Source organism: Cebus imitator, unplaced genomic scaffold (genome assembly GCF_001604975.1).
Source record: "Cebus imitator isolate Cc_AM_T3 unplaced genomic scaffold, Cebus_imitator-1.0 Scaffold38, whole genome shotgun sequence".
Lineage (NCBI taxonomy): Eukaryota > Metazoa > Chordata > Mammalia > Primates > Cebidae > Cebus > Cebus imitator.
In genome coordinates, this window is record NW_016107353.1 from 10,902,654 (window position 1) to 10,924,921 (window position 22,268).

General features: G+C 37.1%; 2 protein-coding genes and 1 pseudogene across 2 annotated transcripts in view; 1 reads left to right on the top strand and 2 right to left on the bottom strand.

Annotated features, from left to right (window-relative positions):
* Window positions 1–22,268, bottom strand: part of LOC119470708 (zinc finger protein 726-like) — a 561,873-nt gene that overhangs the window by 172,446 nt on the left and 367,159 nt on the right. The gene's annotated exons all lie outside the window — the stretch shown is intronic.
* The window catches only part of LOC108301905 (zinc finger protein 728-like), a 41,354-nt gene that overhangs the window by 8,800 nt on the left and 10,286 nt on the right, over window positions 1–22,268 (top strand). The window contains 2 exon segments of the mRNA XM_037737412.1: window positions 17,014–17,140; window positions 17,960–18,055. Of these exon segments, the coding sequence (XP_037593340.1) occupies window positions 17,014–17,140; window positions 17,960–18,055 (223 nt within the window).
* On the bottom strand, window positions 4,894–8,230 carry LOC108301904 (annotated as a pseudogene).

A 22,268-nucleotide genomic window follows, 5' to 3' on the forward strand; every position in this document is an offset into this window, starting at 1 on the left:
AGGATGGTCTCGATCTCTTGACCTCGTGATCCACCCGCCTCGGCCTCCCAAAGTGCTGGGATTACAGGCTTGAGCCACCGCGCCCGGCCTAAACTTGTTTTAGTTCCTTACGGATTCTGAATATTAGACCTTTGTCTGAAGGTCAAAGGTTTGCAGTAGTTTCAATAGTTTCAAATATTTTGAAATAGTTTGCAAATATTTTCTATTATTCTGTAGGTTGTCTCTTTACTGTGTTGATAGTTTCCTTTGCTGTGAAGATCTTTAGTTTAATTAGGTCCCATTTGTCAATTTTTGCTCAGTTTCTTTGTCTAGAATGATACTTCTTACCTTCCAGGTTTTTAAAAAAAATTTTTTTTATTTTAAGATTAACATTTAAGCCTTTAATTTACCGTGGGTTGATTTTTTTACATGGTGTTACAAAACGGTCCAGTTTCAATCTTCTACATAGTGCCAGCTAGTTATTCCAGCACCATTTATTAAATAGAAAATTCTTCCCACATACCTATTGTCACCTTTGTTGAACATCAGTGGTTGTAGGTCTGTGGCATTATTTCTGGGCTCCCTATTCTGTTGCATTGTCCTATGAGTTTGTTTTTATGCCAGTACCATGTTGCTTTGTTACTGTAGCCCTGCTGTACAGTTTGAAGTCAGATACTTTACTGCCTCCAACTTTGTTGTTTTTGCTTATGACCGCCTTGGCTATTTGGTTTTTTTTTTGTTTTTTTAAATTTCATGTGAATTTTAAAATAGTTTGTTTTTTAAAATAGTTCTGTTTAAAAATATTTTTGTGATTTGACTAAATTAGCATTGCATATAAATTTAAGCAGTATGATCATTTTTATGATAGTGATCTTTTTTATTCATGAGCATAAAATGGTTTTTCATTTGTGTCATCTCTAGCTTTAAGCATTGTTTTGTAATTCTTGTCATAGATCTTTCACCTTTCTGATTATCTGTATTTCTAGATATTTTATTATTTTCTGTGGCAGTTGTGAATGAGATTGTGCTTTTGATTTGGATTTGGCCTAGATGTTCTTGATGTATAGGGTTGCTACTAATTTTTGTACATTTATTTTGTATCCTGAGACTGTACTGAAGTTGTCAGTTTAAAGAGCTTTTCTCCCGTGAGCATATGGGTTTCCTGATGTAGAATTATGTTGTTTGCAAATAGGAGTAGTTTTACTTCCTCTCTTATTGTTTGGATGCCTTTTATTTGTATGTTTTGGATGATTGCTCTAGCTAGGACTTCTAATTTTATGTTGGATAGTAGTGTTGAGAGAAGCCATCATTGTCTTGTGCCAGTTTTCAAGAAAGAATGCTTCCAGGTTCTGTCTATTCAGTATGTTTTCTGTGGGTTTGTCATAGATAACTTACTATTTTGACGTATGTACCTTCAATGCCTAGTTTGTTGAGGGTTTTTAACATAAAAATTGTTAAGTTTTATTGAAAGCTTTTTGTGTATCTATTGAGATAATCTTGTGGTTTCTGTCTAATTCTGTTTATGTGATGAATCACATTTATTTATATGTGTGTGTCAAACAAACCTTATATTCCCAAAATAAATTGTAGTTGATCATAGTGGGTTAGCTTTTTGATACGCTGCCGGATTTGCTTTGCCATAAGTTTGTTGAAGATTTCTTATTTTTCTTTTTCTTTTTTTTTTTTTTTGAGATGGAGTCTTGCTGTGTCACCCAGGCTGGAGTGCAGTGGTACGATCTTAGCTCACTGTAACCTCTGCCTCCCAGTTCAAGCGATTCTCCTGCCGAGTAGCTGGGATTACAGGCATGCGCCACCATGCCCAGCTAATTTTTTTGTTTTGTTTTTAGTGGAGACGAGGTTTCATTATGTTGGCCAGGCTGGTCTTGAACTCCTGACCTCAGGTAGTCCACCCACCTTGGCTTTTCAAAGTTCTGAAATTACAGGCATGAGCCACTGTGCTCGGCCATTTGTTAAAGATTTTTGCATTAATGTTCATCAGGGATATTGGCCTGAAGTTTCCTTTTTTTGTTTTATCTCTGTTAGGTGTTGGTGTTGGAATGATGCTGTTCTTACATAATGAGTTGGAGAGGAGTTTCTTCTTTTTAATCTTTTGAAATTGTTTTAGTAGAAATAATATCAGCTCCTATTTGTACATCTGGTAGAATTCCACTCTGAATCTGTCTGGTTCTGAGCTTCATTTGGTTGGTAGGCTATTTATTACTAATTCAATTTTTGATCTTCTTATTTATCTATTTAGGGCTTTGATTTTTGTGTGTGTGTGTGTGAATAGTCTTGGGAGGATGTATTTGTTCAAAAATTTTTAAAAATTTCTTCTAGATTTTTTTGTTTATTTGCATAAGGGTTTTCATAGTAGACTTTAGTATATTTTTGTGGGGTCAGTGGTAATGTCTCTTTTCATTTCTAATTGTGTTTATTTGGATCTTCTTTATTAATTTAGTTAGTAGTTTATCTTATTTTTTATAGGTTTAATACCTGGATTTCTTGATATTTTATAGTTTTTCATTTCTAAATCTCCTTCGGTTTACATCTGATTTTGGTTATTTCTTGCCTTTTTCTGCCTTAGGGGTTGATTTGCTTTTGCTGCTCTTAGCCTTATTTATGATGTCAGGTTGTTTTNTTATTGTATTTTAGGTTTTGGGGTACATGTGAAGAACGTGCAAAATTGTTGCATAGGAACACACATGGCAGTGTGATTTGCTGCCTTCCTCCCCATCACCTACATGTGGCATTTCTCCCCCTGCTATCCCCCCCAGCTCCCCACCCCCCGATGTCAGGTTGTTAAACTGAGATCTTTCTAATTTTTTGATGTGAAGATTTAATACTATAAATTTTTCTTTTAACACTACCTTAGCTATAGTTCAAGGATTCTGTTGTTATATTTTTGTTCTTATATGTTTCAGAAAACTTGATTTCTGCCTTAATTTTATTGTTTAGCAAAAAGTTATTCAAGTGCAGGTTTAATTTTTATTCAATTGTATTCCAGTTGTTTTATTGGCATTGAATTATATTTTTCTCAAGCTGTGGTCTGTGTGTGTGTGGTTGTATAATTCTGGATTTTTTAGTTTCCTGAGAATGGTTTTATTTCTGACTGTGTGGTCAATTTTAGAGCATGTGCCACGTGAGGATGAGAAGAATGTTTTAGATGAAGAGTTCTGTAGATGTTTATTAGGGCTGTTTGGTCAAGCGTTGAGTTCAGGTCCTAAAGATCTTTGTTAATTTTCTTCTTCAATTATCTGTCCATTAGTGCCTGTGAGATGTTGTAGTCTCTGATTATTATTGTGTCAGAATCTAAGTCTCTTCATAGTTTTGTAATAGCTTGCTTTATTCATGTGAACCCATGGATTTTTTTTTTTTTTTTTTTTTTTTTTGAGACAGTGTTTCACTCTTGTTACCCAGGCTGGAGTGCAGTGGCGCGATCTTGGCTCACCGCAACCTCCGTCTCCTGGGGTCAGGCAATTCTCTTGAGTAGCTGGGATTACAGACACGCACCACCATGCCCAGCTGATTTTTTGTAGTTTTAGTGGAGACGGGGTTTCACCATGTTGACCAGGATGGTCTCGATCTCTTGACCTCGTGATCCACCCGCCTCGGCCTCCCAAAGTGCTGGGATTACAGGCGTGAGCCGGATTTTTTTTTTTTTATAACAACTTTCTCTGTTTGGCTTCTCCCCCCAAAAACATTCTTTCAAGTGCACAGTGTGCAAAATTCAGATGTCCAAGGGTTCAAGAACTTGTCCAGAGACCTGGCTGTTGTAAGACAAAATACAAATTAGAAATAGGCTTTATTCTCATATGTGAAAATAAGTGTGAAAATAAGGGATGATAACTTGCTAATTTTAAAAAACATTTAGATTATATGTATATATTTCCTCTGCTTTTTGAAGTATAAGTAAATCATATTAACAATGAAACAAACATTTTGTCATTCTTTTTGAGTCAGAATTGTCTTTATCTGGGACCTGAGATTCATACTTTGTTTTTGCCTTGGCAAAATATTTTTTTTTTTTAATCTTTAGTCTTTGAAGTAGACACAAATTTGTTCAGAGTAAAGTGCATTTCAAGAGCACAAAAAAGTTGAGCACAAAGATAGGATTAAATTTAGCAATACAGAATAATAAAGACTAAATGATACCGAGTAAGTTTTTTGGCAGAAACCTGGTTATCCAAGGTGATTATTTTCAGGCTGACATACTTATACTGCAAAAGCCAGAAGAGCATATAAACTGAACAGTGGAGGCTGTTGTACTTGGGTTACTTCAGTACAGTTAGCATAGTTACGTGTAGTGTTTGTAGACAACCTGCATTTATATAAATTAAACAGTATTTTCTACAATAGTATGGATATAAGGCCACAATATTTACTTTGAATACATTTGTTAGTTATTTTAATATTGTTATTCATACTTTAGAAATATAGTGTTTTAACTAAATTATAGTTCAGAAAATTTATTTATTTTTTTTATTTTCAGTATCATTTAATTATTTAATACTTTGAGGGACATTTCCTTTTCCTTTAACAAAAAGAATAGAAGTGATATTAAATACTGCTACTGGAAAATTAAGAGCTTTTCTGTAAAATCCTATGAAATTAAAGTTAAATTATTACTGAATACATGAAGTCTTATTTTTAAAAATGCAAAAGAAGCCAGACAATAGACTTAACAACCATGAAGCAAACCCACTTCCCTCTAAAGCAAGAATTTCCTTTGCTTTCTAAATATCCCTTTAGAAAAGCCCCTCTCTAAATTAACAATTTGGAATACCGAGAAGAAGGTACAGAACAGGAACATGAGCGGATCGTCGGATGTATCTGATATATCTGTTTTTACTCCCTGGTGACTAAAATGAACTCCACAGGAGCAGGCAAGGAAGAAAACAATACAATCTCCTGATGTACGGTTGTCACAGACACAGAGCAGTCTGCTGCTGTGACTCTCTCTGCCTGTGACCTGAGGGTCAGTTGCTTCATTAGATGCAATGGAAATAAAACTGACCAGGATCTGAAGAGAAATTTTAAAATGGAAGGTACACTCAACAGTTTTTACTTTTGGTGAAGTCATATGGTTTCCACCACTGAGCAAACTGCAGTGTTTTTTTCCTCTGATCCTCAAAGCTTTCTTGGAAGCCTTTCCTCCAAAGTCGTGGTTCTATATCCAACATCCCACCAATGATTTCCTTTCCAAAGTAATGAGAGAATCTGTGCTGATCTTCAGTGACAGAGGCAAACCCTCTGTGAAGGCCAAAATCCACAGAGAATAAGGTAACCCTTTGGGTACAGACCTTCTGGTATCTTTTGAAGAGAGATCTATCAACTTCTTGTTCATGGACCACTCTTCATCAGATTCTATTAAGGCTTTCTTAAAATAGATGGGAGCCATATCACCCACTTCCTTGGATACAGTAATACATTCATAAACCTTGTGATACTGTTTCTTTATGCTCATTTTAGTTTCTAAAAAGATACAGTCTAATCCTTTATTTTCAAACATCTTTACCAATGATTTTCTGAACATCTGGATTTCCTCCCAGATGCCTTCATCCAGTAAAGTAACTGCTTTGTGGTGCTGCAAAGGGACTATCAGGCAGTGCCCCTCAGTAAGAGATGGTACATTGGGTAAACATAAATAAACCTTAACATCTATTGAAACAATAAGATGCTTGGGAAATTGAGAGCTGTCCAAACAATACAAACATTTTTCCATTTGTGCAGCAAGACTCCAATGTTCAGCAATAGCTTTTTTCCACTGGTTCTCTTCCTCTTCACCAAGACATTCTCTCTCAGCTGCTTTAGAGACAAACATGTCTTCCAGGGTATAATAGTCTAGATGCCATTCTCATGGAGAGCTTGTTTTGGATTTTCTGCTGTTCCCATCTTTTCATTTTTGACTAAATCATTTAGGCTTAGATTATCATCATCGTGAAAGTATCTGGCCCTTTCTTTTTCCTCTTGGATTGAAAGCATTTGTGTCTTTCTTCTTCCTCCTTGTGATTCCAGAGATTTTCCTGCTGTGTTCACAGGCCATTCTCTACCAGACTGATCTGTTCTGACAAGGATTACTTCTTGCTGGTCTTCATTCTCTACCCCAGATTTTTTTTATGTCTGTGTTACAGTTTCTTTGAATTTATTTGCCTTTTGAAGTTGAGCTTTAAGTTGTTCAGCTAATTCCATATCCCCCATCATCTCTGCTTTCATAATCTTGGCTCCCAACTTGTTCTTCTCATCAGCACTCAGGATGTGAATGTACTCATGCTCTGGACTGCCAGCAAATGTAGACGTTGTGTCCTGCAGATGTTTTTTTTGTAGGGTCATCTCTGAAGCCTTCTTCTTGTGATTTTTGTCTCATATCTTCTGGAATGTGTTGTTATTCATTGGTACTGGTTTCCAGTGGCTTTTGATTTGACTGTTTCTTGTCTCCTCTCCCATCAGAGTGACTCCATGTTAATCTTTCTTCACTGTTCTCAGTGGGTTTTCTAAAACCACTATGCAAAGAACCCTGAGCTACCAATGCTGAAGATGAACTAGATGGTTCACATTTTCTGCCCTTGCTGTGAAATGACAGTTCTTCATCATCAGAGGATCTCAAGAATTTAGCTCTCAAATTTCCAGAAGAAAACTCTTGATTTTGCCTTGGGTTAGATTCCCTTCTATATGTTTCTAAAGACCCAGGTATCTTATCTTTTTCATCACCAATAAATTTATAATCATTGCTATTTTTTGCAGTATCTGTTGTAGCATATCTATCCCTTGAACTGTTGTCATATTTGACTAAGGCTGATTTTCTACTTTCTTGACTATTTTGTGCTTTATCTGAATATTTGGGTTTCCTCCACTATTCTTGTCTATAATCTTCTTTTATGGATGCAGCTTTTTTAGCGTCTTCTAATTTCAAATGAAATATTTCCATTGACCCATACCTTTCGGCTACAATGTCCTCAAAGTTTCTATTTTGTTTTTCAGCTTGTTCCTTCATTCTTAGATAAGACTTCCTTAGCCAACTTCATCCACCATCTTCTACCACTGAAACTTTAGTAATCTATGACACACTGCAGTTTTTGGGTGGAAGACCTGTACCACTATCCTTCTAGTACATATTCAATTCTCTTTCCTTCAGTTTGGACTGTTCAAGTGCTTGGGCTTTCTCTTGCTCTTATTTTCCTCATAGTCTCCTTTTCAGTTTTGAGTGATGAGGATGACACAGTTTTAACAGACATAAAATCAACAGTCATCCACTCATCCCTCTTGATAATTTGGGTGTCATCTTTTTTTGACTTTTCATCTTTCACTTTCCAGGCCTTTTCCTTGTCAGGAGTCCGGGATGGAACAGCCTCAACCCACTCATCTTCAGAGCTTGATGAGCTATGAGATGACTCATTGTTTTTTTTTTTTTTTTTCATATTTCTGTTTCTTGCCCTTTTTTTCTTCTCTTTCTTTGCTTTTTTAGCTGAATAGCAACCTGTATCAATGCTGGGAAGTAAAATCAGCATGCTTATTATATATTGATGGGATATTTATTTTTTGTTTTATTTATTTATTTGAATGCTTGTCTTTTTTCTTCTTTTTCTTCATAGAGTGTTCCTGTGAGAATTGTTTGAGTCACTCATTCACATCAGGTAGCATCCATGTGTCCTCACCCTGAAGTCGCTTAAGTTCTTTATTCCTTTCTTCTTTTTCATTTATTTATTTATTTATTTATTTATTTATTTTTATTTTTTTTTTTTGAGACGGAGTTTCACTCTTGTTACCCAGGCTGGAGTGCAATGGCACTATCTCGGCTCACCGCAACCTCCGCCTCCTCGGTTCAGGCAATTCTCCTGCCTCAGCCTCCTGAGTAGCTGGGATTACAGGCACGTGCCACCATGCCCAGCTAATTTTTTGTAGTTTTAGTAGAGACGGGGTTTCACCATGTTGACCAAGGGTCTTGATCTCTTGACCTCGTGATCCGCCCGCCTCGGCCTCCCAAAGTGCTGGGATTACAGGCGTGAGCCACCGCGCCCGGCCTTTCTTCTTTTTCAAAATTGGCTTTAGCATGTGTTCCTGAAACAGGAAAGTTTCATTTCAGATACAGCAGTAGCAATGACTGAGGCTGAGAGACATGATGACAGAATCCTTAAAAGCCACTGGGGACCTAGCGCAACACCTCGGCTCTGGCATTCTGGGTCTGTTCTTTCCGCTCTTCGATACTGTTTGTACTTTCAAATCTAGCAGTAGCAGCTGCCATACTTGTTGCCATCGTAAAGCCAGTTTAGACAATTTTTAAAAATCTTACATACATTATGACTAGTACATAAAATTATTCATACCTATATAATTATATCTAATATTCAAAAAAATACCATTAAATTGTTACAGTAGATATTAATCTGACATGCTTATTTATTTATCCAATAGGAATAATGATAGGTAAGCATAATTTTAGTGTCTTATATTTTACCAAATTGATAAGCTGCTATTACAGGACAAATAAAGACAGGTGATGTGGCTACCCAAAAACCATGATAGCTCTCTAGTTAGCTATGTTGCAAGCTCTAATATATTCTAGTATATATTAGTCAAATTTCAATTTTTTATAAAAAAGTGCTGGTGGAAGTTGTCATATATATTCTAATATAGATCCCACATTCAATGGTTAGGAAATAAGAGAGCAGCAGAGATGGAAGATAAATCTTTTAAAATTCTGCTGAGAGCTGGGCAGGGTGGCTCATGCCTATAATACCAGGACTTTGGGAGGCTAAGGTGGGTGTATCACCTGAGGTCAGGAGTTTGAGACCAGCCTGGACAACATGATGAAACCCCATCTCAACTAAAAATACAAAATTAGCCAGTGTGGTGGCATGTGCTTATAGCCCCAGCTATTTGGGAGGCTGTGACAGGAGAATCACTTAAACCCAGGAGGCGGAGGTTGCAGTGAGCCAAGATTGTACCATTGCACTCCAACTACCCTGGCTAACAAGAACAAAACTCCATCTCAAAAAAAAAGAAATTCTGCTGAGAATATGCCCCCTTTATTCATAATGCTCATGTTTCTCTTGCTGAGAGTAGCTATGCATTTTGGGTGTTTGGAGAGAAATTCTTTTTAGAGGAATATTTTCTGGCGGACTTGATCAAACTTATATTTAATCTCAGTTACTTTTTAAGACACTTTTAACTTACTTCTCTCAATATAATCTTTCTCAGAATGAGAGCTCTTTTTCTCTCAAATGCGTTGTGTCTATTTCAGAAGCCCTATTAGTATCCATGGTGTCCGTGAAAGACATAGGCTGTCACAATGAAAACTCTCAGTGCTATCTCTATCTGGATTCATGCTAAAATCCAGGAGGAGTTTTTTTCATGTCACCATTATAAATAAAAACTGAGGCTGAAACACTGTTCCTTTTTCCATTATTGTGAAGGTGTAAGTCTGCCCAGGACACCAGCAGGCTCTCCTTCTGCAGTTCAAGCTTCACTGTCTGAAGTGGCACTGGAGTGCTGCTGTGGCAATTGGGGTTCACCTAAGATGTGAGTTTTTAGCTGTGAGTGCTGTGCTGTGGGCTGTGGCTCAGTGGCAGATGGTAGGGGTCTAGAGAGTACATTAGCCACCAGGAGAGGGAAAGCGGGAGTGTCCTAGTTCAGTGCTTAGGGAGTAGAGAACTATTGCTTTAAAATGTAAATAGCCAAAAAGTCAGCACTCTTATCAACTATTTTTATAGAAGAATGAAAGCCTACCTTCAGCAGGCACTGAGGTTCAAGTTGCAAATCTACCTCCAGTCATGAAGATGTGAAAAGTTTATTTTGTTATTGATTATAATCAGTTAGCATATACAGATGACCTTTCCAACTACCTGGTGAATTTAGGATGAACTATGCATGACATGGTGATATAAATTCTTCTACTCGTGGACTAATTATGTTGACTGTCTTTCTGTCTTTGCAATATCTTGAGCAGATTGACTTTAATACATGTCACATTCACATTTAATTGTGTATTAAACAGTATACTTTCTGTTCTATTATTGTGGAGTTTTCTGGGGCTGAAGAAAAATTTGCTTTTAGTTATATTTCCCAAACCCTGTCTAGAATTACCAGACATAATATAAACACATAAGGTGCCAACTAAGCTTTACTCTAGGTGGGCCTTTCCCACTCAGGCTTCCAGTCAATTCACAATTGTGCTGCAAAGTACATGCTATCCCCTAAATATGCAGGTGTAATTGTATCTCTGCCTACTTGTTATCTATTATCCACTACAATCACTTTTAGAGAGGTTAGACCAGAATCTACAAACTTTATAGGTCAGATATTAACCATTTTAACTTTTTCAATGACTTGTGTCTTCAGACCTGAAACTGATTCAGTGACAATGGGGCACAGAAACCCAATCAGAGTAACATGTGTGCATTATGTAGACATGAGAATCTCCACTTCTCCCTCCCTCCTTATGCTAAAATGCCCACAGATGTTTAGGTGACACCTGCTGCTACTTATCCAAGCTGCAGTCACACGATCTCAGCTCACTGCAACCTTCGCCTCCTGCGTTTCAGTGACTCTTCGGTCTCAGCCTCCTGAGTAGCTAGGAGTACAGGCACATGCCACCATGCCCAGCTAATTTTTTGTATTTTTAGTGGAGATGGGGTTTCACCATGTTAGCCAGGATGGTCTTGATCACCTGATCTCCTGATCTACCTGCCTCAGCCACCCAAAGTGCTGGGATTACAGGCGTGAGCCATTGTGTCTGGCTGCAGCTCCAAATTCTAAACCTACGTTTTGAGAATTCAAAAGAAAAAGGGAAGTTTTTACCTGAGGAATGCAAGTCCTTTTAGTTATCAAACTCAGACATTAAAATGAAGCACAATTACATCTTTCTCCCTTGTTTCAACTATTTATCTCTTGAAACTGTTCACTATTGCCACAAGTAACTGTAAATTAAACTAAAAATAGCTATAAATTAGAGTCCAGACAACTTGAATATTTCATCTCAAGTTAAAATCCTTAAGCTTGACCTAAATAAACTGTCTGCTTATGTTCATGTTGTGTCAGCTTTTTTAAGGCAAAATATTTAGAATGTTCTAGAGCAGACTTGATAAGGGGATCTCTTCTTTGATTTTACTCTACTTGCTCTAACATCTAAAAATGCAGAGTGAGGTTGATTTCACCTAGAATCTGCAAATAAGGTCTGATCTCTGCTTGGGATTTACAAGGCAGGGTCAGACTTTTGATTGAGAATTTACAGAAAAGCAACAAAAGTCATTTTCTGTACTATGTGATATCAACATAGATATTTTAAATTCCTCTTTTGAGAGTGGCTCATTGACCTTTTCACATCTTCTTTATTAACCTGCTACAGTTATATGAGAGGCTCCAGGAGTAAATAGAATCTGATGACAGACTCTGTATGTGTAAACTGCATCTTAAGAGTGAGAGATCAAGGCCACAAAGTATCCCGAGCCACAACCACAACTATACCTACCTGTAAAATGTGATACTGGAGTAGAGTATTCTTGTCCTTCTACTTACCCAAGAGCTAGCAAATCAGGATGGTCAATCCAGGTTCTGGAGTTCAACCAAGGTAGTTCCATTTCTTATTTAGAATCGTTCTGAGCCTTCTTTGCCTTGCTTATCATTGGACCATCACCCTAGAGTCAATGAGAACCCTCTCACAATCACTTACATGTCTTTGATACATTGATAATGTCCAGAACAAAATTATGTCAGGCTGACAAGAACGATTAATTCTGCTTCTGTCTCAGTGTAAGAGAAATGAGTCATCCTATGTGTGTTTCTCCCCTGATACAGGAAGTATCTTTGGTTGGTACCCAGATGAGAGTTTTTCCAGTTCCTGGGTTCTTGGATAAAAAATGAGGAGCTCTGGAGACTCAAACAGATAAACTAATTGCATCCATTTTATATAGTCATAAGAAAAATAGATGAAGCAGGTGGGGTGCAGTAGCTCATGCCTGTAATCCCAGCACTTTGGGAAACCAAGGCGGGTGGATCATCTGAGGTCAGGAGTTTGAGACCAACCTAGACAACATGGTAAAATCTCATCTCTACAAAAATACAAAAATTAGCTGGTCATGGAGGCTCATGCCTGTAGTTCCAGCTACTTAGGAGACTGAGGCAGGTAAATCACTTGAACCTGGAGATGGAGGCTGCAGTAAACTGAAATCATGCTGTTGCCTTCCAGCCTAGGCAACAGAGTAAGACTCGGTCTCAAAAAAAGAAGAATCAGTCATTGTCCCCACCATCCTGGAAGTTTTAGTCTAGACTAGCAACTGGATAAATGGTTGAATTATGCATCATATGGTGGGTACAATAAATAGATATGTACAAATAACTTGGGCTTTATTTGGGCCACTTTCTTTATATTGTGATTTCTGATGTTACCCAGGCTGGAGTGCAGTGGTGCTATCTCGGCTCACTGCAACCTCTGCCACACAGGTTCAAGTGATTCTCCTGCCTCGGCCTCCTGTGTAGCTGGGATTACAGGCATGCACCATCATCCTTGGCTAATTTTTGTATTTTTAGTAGAGACAGGGTTTCACCATGTTGTTCAGCCTGGTCTTGAACTCCTGACCTCGTGATCCACCCACCTCAGCCTCCCAAAGTTGTGGGATTACAGTCGTGAGCCACTGCTCCTGGCATATTATTTGTGTTTCTTTTACCCTGCTAAGAATACGTATTTTTCTTCTAAAATATTATTCTAGAAAACCTTAAGGGCATTTTTTTTAATTGCTTATTAGTATATAATATAAAGTTTACAGGGCAGTGTCTGAAAAAGATTAAAATTACACAAACTCAGATTTAAGTTTCTCTTAAGTAAGCTTAAAAAAAAAAAAGAACTGGGGCCGGGCGCGGTGTCTCACGCCTGTAATCCCACCACTTTGGGAGGCCGAGGCGGGTGGATCATGAGGTCGAGACCATCCTGGTCAAAATGGTGAAACCCCGTCTCTACTAAAACTACAAAAAATTAGCTGGGCGTGGTGGCGCGTGCCTGTAATCCCAGCTACTCAGGAGGCTGAGGCAGGAGAATTGCCTGAACCCAGGAGGCGGAGGTTGCGGTGAGCCGAGATCGCGCCATTGCACTCCAGCCTGGGCAACAAGAGCGAAACTCCGACTCAAAAAAAAAAAAAGAACTGAAAATACCTTCCAGTGGTATAGAGAACAGAATTATACATTGGCTCTACACCCTGCCCCAGCCATGTTCCTAGTCACGCTTTTTTGAGGCCTTATTTATATCTGGCCCTACCCTGGAGTCTTGCCTCACAGAACTGATTAGAAGAGATCAGAGTTTTGGGTTATGAATTTTGTTGCCTTCTTAGAGCTGGTGCTCAAAATTTTCTGGAGCCCAAAAGCAGATAAATGGGAAATAAAAAGTATGTATTATATGGTCTTTTTAATTTTTTTATTAAAACGAGTGCTTGCAGCGACATTCCATTTGGCTACTTGTTTTCTGTTCCTGCAGATCTAGTAGCTGATTCACAAGTCACAAGAAAGTAAATATAAACACAATAAAAATTTATGTAAATTGCTTTAAACTCTTTCCACCTGTATTCCCCTCATTTGTCTATAGTTAGCTTTTATTCTATGCATTTTTTGAAAAAAATTAATGACAGATAAACAGAAATAGAAATAAAAATGTTAGATCTTCTATTTAAAGCCTTGGAATTATTGAACACTTAGTATCAATTCACAGGGTGTTATTAGTATTAAATCACATAATGTGCTGTCATAGTGTTCTGTAACATCCTTTTGAGCACATAATACTTGCTTAATAAATATTGCGTTAGTTCATGTGCATACGTTGTTTCCAAATGCAAACTTACTCAGAAATTGCTGCTTTCTGTTTTCTCTGTAAACTTTAAAGAGTCAGCAAAGAATATAATACTTTAAGACAAAGAATGATTATCTTTATTTGTACCAGAAGTATTTGTGTTGTGATAAGACTGCTGAGTATAAGGGACTCTGTGTTGTGCTTCATTTCTCTAACTAATACTAATTGCCCTGTGGGAGAAACATCATTATTGATAGGGCACTTGTTTAAAAGACCCATTTATGGACCCTTTCCATACCTGCAGAATTATATTTCACAGAGTGGGGCCAAAATTGCTAAGTGATTTATAAGCTCATTAGAGCTTGAGAGGAAATGCTTATTAAGGAGTTATCAGCCCAGGCTTTTAATTAGTATCACCTAGCTATTTTGCAGAACTCTCCTTACTTGTGCCCTTTTCATAGATTCTGTTTATTGTTCTGAGTGGAAGTGTTATGAGTCCTTTATTATGCTGGCAACCGAGAGGTGGCTAACGCCCAAAATTCTCTTGGCCCCAAGGAAAGCGTTAAGGGCTTTCTTATACCCTAGTTTGAAAAGGGAGAGGGATTCTAGCTGAAGCAAATTTTATCACAGAAGCTGAGCAAGCAAAACGTTAAAAGATAAACTAGTACATGAGAAATAAAACAGTACCAGGTGCAAGGCTAGAGCTGTCATATAAAGACATACAACTTATAGATATGGGGGCTCTGGGTACTCGACAGCACCTGCATTACCAGGCTCTGCTGGAACTGCTTAACTCAGCCTCTTATCAGCAGATGCACTCCAGGATGTGTTATCCTGCCCCAGCTACATACTACAGTTACATACTTAATGAGGGGAATAACTAAAATGAAAAAGCTAAGATGGAGTCTGTCCAGCTCAAGAAGCTAACATGAGGCCTGAACAGCTCTTAGCTAAGGAGAAAGTCAGTTTAAGCTGACAAACAGGTTATCACAGAAGCATCCATGTTGTTTTCGTTGTCTCATGTGACTCTAAGGTAAGGCAAAAATTAAGTATGAGGAAGGAGTTCAAAATCCATTCATGAGAGCTAAGTTCCATTTTTGCATTAAAGGGTGGTCCAAGAACCTGCTCTGTTTGGATTTGGTAGGTAGAGGACAGTGTGGCCCATATTTCCATTATTGTTGCAGAAATTGCTGGTGTCTATGTCAGGGGATGGCTCCTGAAAACAAAAAAAAAAGAGAAGCATACTTTTATCTCTGTGGAGCAGCTCATTGTTTCTGAATCTCTTCTGCTGTAAAGGATAGAAATGGGTGACATTTTTCTGTCTTGGTCTTTCTGCCTGTGGATGTGGTGATAGCAGGTAGACCTGTGGTGCTCACACTTTTAAGGGCATATTCTCAATATGCCACTGTAATTTGTCCAGGGAATTTCATCTGAGAAAAAATCCTAGAGAAGGAGAAGAAAGTGAAAAAAAAAATGGCCTTTTTTATTTCAGCTAAACATGTCTCAGATCAAGATCTGTGTCTACTCTGCTTTCTGAAATGCCATGCATTTAGTACTTGCAAAGCTGTACATCACTACTTGTGCTTTTCCTCCCTAATGAGTTTGTCTTAAGTACTTTAAAAATTCTTATGATAGTCAAAGTCTCTGAAAAATATATATATTTTTCTATATACTAGAGCCTTCTCTGCATTATGGCTTCTTATAGCCATGCAGAAATCTCACCATGAATTTATAATCTGCAGTATTAAAAATGTTCCCTTTGTGGCTGTTGAACATGGGAAGGTGTGGATACTCAAAATTCCTACTAAGGGAATCCTGGGGTTTTTAGTGAAGACAGAGGACATATAATGTTGAGGTTTCATCTTTGTTCTTTATTGTATCTTTGCAGTACAGGATTAAGAAAATGCTCATTGAAGCAGTATGGTATTTATTACCCAGAAAATTCTAAAAAAAATTAGGAGATATCTGCTCTCAAGGGTGCTAAAGAAAGACTATTTAAAATCACTATTAAAAATTACAGAACAGGACTGGGTACCGTGGCTCATGCCTGTAATCCCAACACTTTGGGTGGCTCAGGCAGGTGGAACAACTGAGGTTGGGAGTTTGAGACCACCCTGACCAACATGAAGAAACCCCATCTGTACTAAAAATACAAAATTAGCCAGGCATGATGGTGCATACCTGTAATCTCAGCAACTCAGGAGATTGAGGCAAAAGAATCACTTGAACCCAGGAGGTGGAGGTTATGATGAGCCAAGATCACATCATTGCACTCTTGTTGCCTGGGCAACAAGAATAAAACTCCATCTCAAAAACAAAAAAAAAATTACAGAACATGGAAGATATCTGTATCTTAAACTTTCCATGAAACTGATGTTTCTTTATATTAAATTCAGACTGTAATTTACCTTTTAGGGGGCAGTAATGGTGTGTCCTTCTGGGCACATTAGGACATCATAAAATTTTGTTCTATTGCAGTTGATGTTAATAAATCACTTGGTTGATAAGCTCTCTGACACTTTTTTTTTTTTAACTGTAGAATTAGTTATTTTCCTCTTCATCATCAAGTATCTTATGTAGCTGATGTGAAGAAACCATCACATTTAATCTGACAGTTGCCCTTCTTTCTTAGGCTTTCTTTGCATTTATCTGTTTTTGGAAAATGAAGGCTCTCATCTTTGTTTACAAATTAGAAAAACTGAGAAAAACACAGGCTCATTTAATTACTGGATATTTGAAAAACAGTCTTTTGGGGCCAAAAACGTTGAATACTGATGAGTTTGTCAGAAATGCAGCAACTCAGACTTTATCCCAAATCTCTAAAAAAAACAAAACAAACTGCATTAAGATCTCCAGCTTATTGTACACATTAAAATTTGAGTGATACCTTCTAACTCAGCATGTCTATTCCATCTGAATTATATACACAACCATGTCTTTTCCATCTAAAAAATACACACAGTTAATACTGTCTGATGTAAATATAGCACTCAACCTTGTACATATTAATGTTTATGCCCTGAATATTATACTTTATTATCCAGAAAAATATTATATATACACTGATATTGATCTTATACCACTCTTTTTTTCTCGGATTAGATAATACATTAGAGAATATTTTTGTGTTGAAAATTATTTTATTAATTTTAGTCACTCATAAGTCAGAACCAGTTCTCTTTACTGTCTCTGTTTTACCTTGAGTCAAATTAAAAATTTTCCTCATGACCACTTGGTAAATATATATGTTTGTGTGTGTTTTGCAGGGACCATTGACATTTATGGATGTGGCCATAGAATTCTCTCTGGAGGAGTGGCAATGCCTGGACACGGCACAGCAGAATTTATATAGGAGTGTGATGTTAGAGAACTACAGACACCTGGTCTTTCTGGGTGAGAATAACTTTGATATGCAATTCCTAGAGTCCTAGTATACCCCATAGGTTTAATTTCTTTTTTGTATCATTTATTTTTTTTTTTTGGTGATTTATGCTTGTAGATTTCTGTTTTCAAGAAAATTGTAGAATTTTTCCTTGTAGAAAAAAATTTCTTCAAGATGTTTTATTTATTTATTTATTTATTTATTTGAGACGGAGCTTCACTCTTGTTACCCAAGCTGGAGTGCAATGGTGCGATCTCGGCTCACCACAACCTCCGCCTCCTGGATTCAAGCAAGTCTCCTGCCTCAGCCTCCCGAGTAGCTGGGACTACAGGCAGATGCCACCATGCCCAGCTAATTTTTGTATTTTAGTAGAGATGGGGTTTCACCATGTTGACCAGGATGGTCTCGATCTCTTGACCTCGTGATCCACCCGCCTCGGCCTCCCAAAGTGCTGGGATTATAGATGTGAGCCACCATGCCCGGCCTAAGATGTTTTATCTTGACCTGAACTTACCACATTTCTTGAGCTGATCTGTCTCCTTCGCTTTAGATTAGTGGTAATTTCAAAAGTTTACTGGCATAAAATATTGTTGCTCACACCTTAAAATCTAATTGCCACCACTAATTTTAATTCAATAGTACCAGGTAATAAAATTAAGAACTTACAAAATTAAAATACTTTCTACATATTTAGAAATTAGTGTTGTAAATTGGTATTTTGGGATAAATGTATTAGAATATTCTATTACATCCTCTTTACTGAGCACATTACTGAGTTGGTAATTGGAGATTATGAGCAAGATGCATGTTACTCATTTTTAATAAAACAGGTATTGCTGTCTCTAAGCCAGACCTGATCGCCTGTCTGGAGCAAGAAAAAAAGCCCTGGAATATAAAGAGAAATGAGATGGTGGCCAAACCCCCAGGTAGGTGAGAGTGAATCAACAGGCAACCTGGATGAGAGATCCAAAGTCAAAGAGAAAGCCAGTGATTTGGGAAGCCACGTTCAAAGAAATAGTTTCTGGAAAGGCTTTTTAAAAAAATGTTTTAAATTTTACTCTCACAGAGGGGCATCTTCTGTCTTATGCTTTTAAAATTTCTAAGAATTCTACTTTCCCTTCAGTAATCTTCCTTCAAGTTTACAGTGACAGCCAAAGTACTGTTCACATCATGTAAGAGAGTGTATAATCTGACTTTATTTTGTGTGTATGGACACACAGATATCTTCATAATTTTCTGATAGTTCATGTTAAACCATGTTTTAAGTTCTCTTTTTCCATCATCCCTGAAATGTGTGAGAGTAGTGGATTTTTTTTGTTCATCTTTCTGCACATTTCATCCTGTTTTTATTACTATATAGTCTTGAAATATAGTTTGAAATTACAAAGTATGACGTTCTTATGCTTTATTCTTTTTTCTTAAGATTGCTTTGACTATTCACAGTTTATTGTAGTTTCTTATAAATTTTAGGATTGTATTTTTTATTACTGTGAAAAAAGTCACTGGAATTTTGATACAGAGTTTATTGAATCTACAGATCACTTAGAATAATATGGCACTTTAACATTTATTCTTTGAATTGATAAACATAAAATATATTTAAATTTATTTGTATTATCTCTAATTTTTCACTGATAAATCTTTGACTTGAAAGGTTTTTGAGTTTCTTGGTTAAATTTGTTCTCAGAAATTCATTATTTTAGTGCTATTGTAAATAAGATTGTTTTCTTCCTCTATTTTAGCAGATAGTTTAAGTGTATGGAATTATAACTTGGATGTTAATTTTATATTTTGCTAATTTACTGAGTATATTTATTAGTTTGAAAAGGTTTTAATATGCTGTTTATTTTTTTATAGAGAACATTGCATGATATACAAACAAAAATGTTTTACTTATTTGTCTTCAATTTCAATGACTTAAAAATTTTTTTGACTAGTTTTTCTTCCACATACTTCATGTCCTGTGTTAAAATAGAAGCATTGACAATGGGCACAATATACTTTTGCATTGGTGTCTGAATTTGAAGAAGCAAACACCTCTCAAAGTTTTTATAAACTGATTTAAGAGGGTAAAAATCTTCTTTGGTGAGCCCCCAGGGTGATAGAATGCCCTCTGGGTTTATAGTGAAGTGGGGTTGTAGCTTGGTCACAAGGCTGCTGGCCCTGCACTAGGGTTGGCTTATTACAAGGGCCTTGGGTAGTTGCAATTCCCATTTTATCTTTGGACAGAGTGAATATCCTTCAGGACTTTGCTCAGTAGGATAGACACTAGGGCAGGTTTCTGCAGTCAGGTGTGCATATGGTGGGTTTTATATTAGGATGTGGATTAGTATGACTTTCACTGAGTACCAGAGAGGATTTCTGAGGTCACTATGGGATTCTACATAGGCAGAGCTGGCCATGAACTGTGGCTTAGGAAGCTGGAACTGAGTCATGAAACTGGTTTTGGGACCACAGCAAGGACCAAGGTCTGCAGGCCTGCCAGCCTGGCTATAAATGGGTGTCTTTCTCCAGGCCTCTCGAAGAGCAAGACCTCTCATAGATTGTGGCTAAAAGGAGTTTGGGATGATTACAGAGTAAGTTTAAAATTCTCAGTTGGACCAAGTTGGGTGGGACATTTTCTGGTCTATAGTTAAGAGCAGGGGTCCTGTAGTTTGCCACCTGAATTAAAGCCTGCTTTCTGAAAAGGACGCTTCTCTATTTTTGGCTTTCGCAGAGTCTCAAAGCTCTCTTAAAGGGACTTATTTTGAGATGGGATATCGCTCCATAACCCAGAATGATCGTAAAATTTTGGCCTGAAGCAGTTTTCCAACCTTACTCTACCATGTAGCTGTTATTTACAGGCGTTAGCCATAATACCTGGTTCTCTCATTAAGACATTTTTGTCATAAATGATTGACAAATTTTCTTGCTGTTGAAGGATAAGGAAATAGGGCACCTTTTAAGACAAAATTCTGTTTCTAAGAGTGTGACTGCTTTATATGCATCTATCCCATACAATCTTTGTCTTTTTGTGGCTGACTCATTTCATTTTGCATAATTTCATCAAGTTTTATCTTTATAATTTGTAGAATATTTTCTGCTTTTTTAAAACTGAGTGATATTCCAGTATTTTTATATTTCAAATTATATTTACTGAATGATTTGGTGACAGAAGTCTGGATTGCCTTTACTTTTTAGCTTATAGTAATAACTATCAGAATGTAAATGACTTCTCATATGACCATATATGTTAAAGTTTGTATATGTGTTGAATTCTATTTTTATGAGTCTACTTTTTCATCCTTATAGTCATACCTGTATGGATTCTGGTTTTAATTAATTTATTATTATTATTATTATTATTATTATACTTAAAGTCCTGGGGTACATGTGCAGAACGTGCAGGTTTGTTACATAGGTATACACGTTCCATGGTGGTTTGCTGCACCCATCAACCTGTTATCTACATTAGGTATTTCTCCTAATGCTCTCCCTCTGCTGGTCCCCCACCCCCGACAGGCCATGTGTGTGATGTTTTCCTCCCTGTGTCCATGTGTTGTCATTGTTCAACTCACACTTAAGAGTGAGAACATGTGGTATTTGATTTTCTGTTCTTGTGTTAGTTTGCTGAGGATGATGGTTTCTAGCTTTATCCATGTCCCTGTAAAGGACATAAACTCATCCATTTTTATGGCTGCATAGTAGTATTTCATGGTGTATGTGTGCCACATCTTCTTTAGCCAGTCTATCATTGATGGGCATTTGGGTTGGTTCCAAATCTTTGCTATTGTGAATAGTGCCATGATAAGCATACATATGCATGTGTCTTTATAGTAGAATAATTTATAATCCTTTGGGTCTATACCCAGTAATTGGATTGCTGGATCAAATGGTATTTCTATTTCCACATCCTTGGGGAATTGCCACACTGTCTTCCACAATGGCTGAACCTAATTTACACTCCCACCAACAGTGTAAAAGTATTCCTATTTCTCCACATCCTCTCTATCATATGTTGTTTCCTGACTTTTTAATGATCACCATTCCAATGGGCATGAGTAGGTATCTCATTGTGGTTTTGATTTGAATTTCTCTGATGCCCAGTAATGATAAGCCTTTTCTTCATATGTTTGTTGGCTGCATAAATGCCTTCTTTTGAAAAGTGGCTGTTCATATCTTTTACCCACTTGTTGATGGGATTGTTTTTTTTTTCTTGTAAATTTATTTAAGTTCTTTGTAGAGTCTGGATATTAACCCATTGTCATATAGATAGATTGCAAAAATTGTCCCCCATTCTGTGGGTTGCCTGTTCACTCTGCTGTTAGTTTCTTTTGCTGTGCAAAAGCTCTTTAGTTTAATTAGATCTCATTTGCCAATTTTGGCTTTTGTTGCCATTGCTTTTGGTGTTTTAGTCATGAATTCTTTGCCCATGTCTATGTCCTGAATGGTATTGCCTAGGTTTTCTTCTAGAATTTTTATGGTTTTAGGTCTCACATTTAAGTCTTTAATCCATCTTGAGTTAATTTTTGTGTAACGTGTAAGGAAGGGGTCCAGTTTCAGTTTTGCATATGTCTAGCCAGTTTTCCCAACACCATTTATTAAATAGGGAATCATTTCCCCACTGCTTGTTTTTGTTGGGTTTGTCAAAGATCAGATAGGTGTAGATGCTTGGTGTTATTTCTGAGGCCTCTGTTCTGTTCCATTGGTCTTTGTCTCTGTTTTGGTACCAGTACCATGCTGTTTTGATTACAGTAGCCTTGTAATATAGTTTGAAGTCATGTCGTGTGATGCCTCCAGCTTTGTTTTTTGTTTTTGTTTTTTTTTTTGTTTTGGCTTAGGATTGTCTTGGCTATGTGGGCTCTTTTTCTGGTTCCATATGAAGTTTAAGGTGTTTTTTTCCAATTCCGTGAAGAAAGTAATTGGTATCTTGATGGGGATAGCATTGAATCTATAAATTACTTTGGGCAGCATGGCCATTTTCACGATATTGATTGTTCCTAATCATGAGCATGGAATGTTTTTCCATCTGTTTGTGTCCTCTGTTATTTCTTTGAGCAGTGGTTTGTAGTACTCCTTGAAGAGGTCCTTTACATTCCTTGTTAGTTTTATGCCTAGGTATTTTATTCTCTTTGTAGCAATTGTGAATGGAAGTTCACT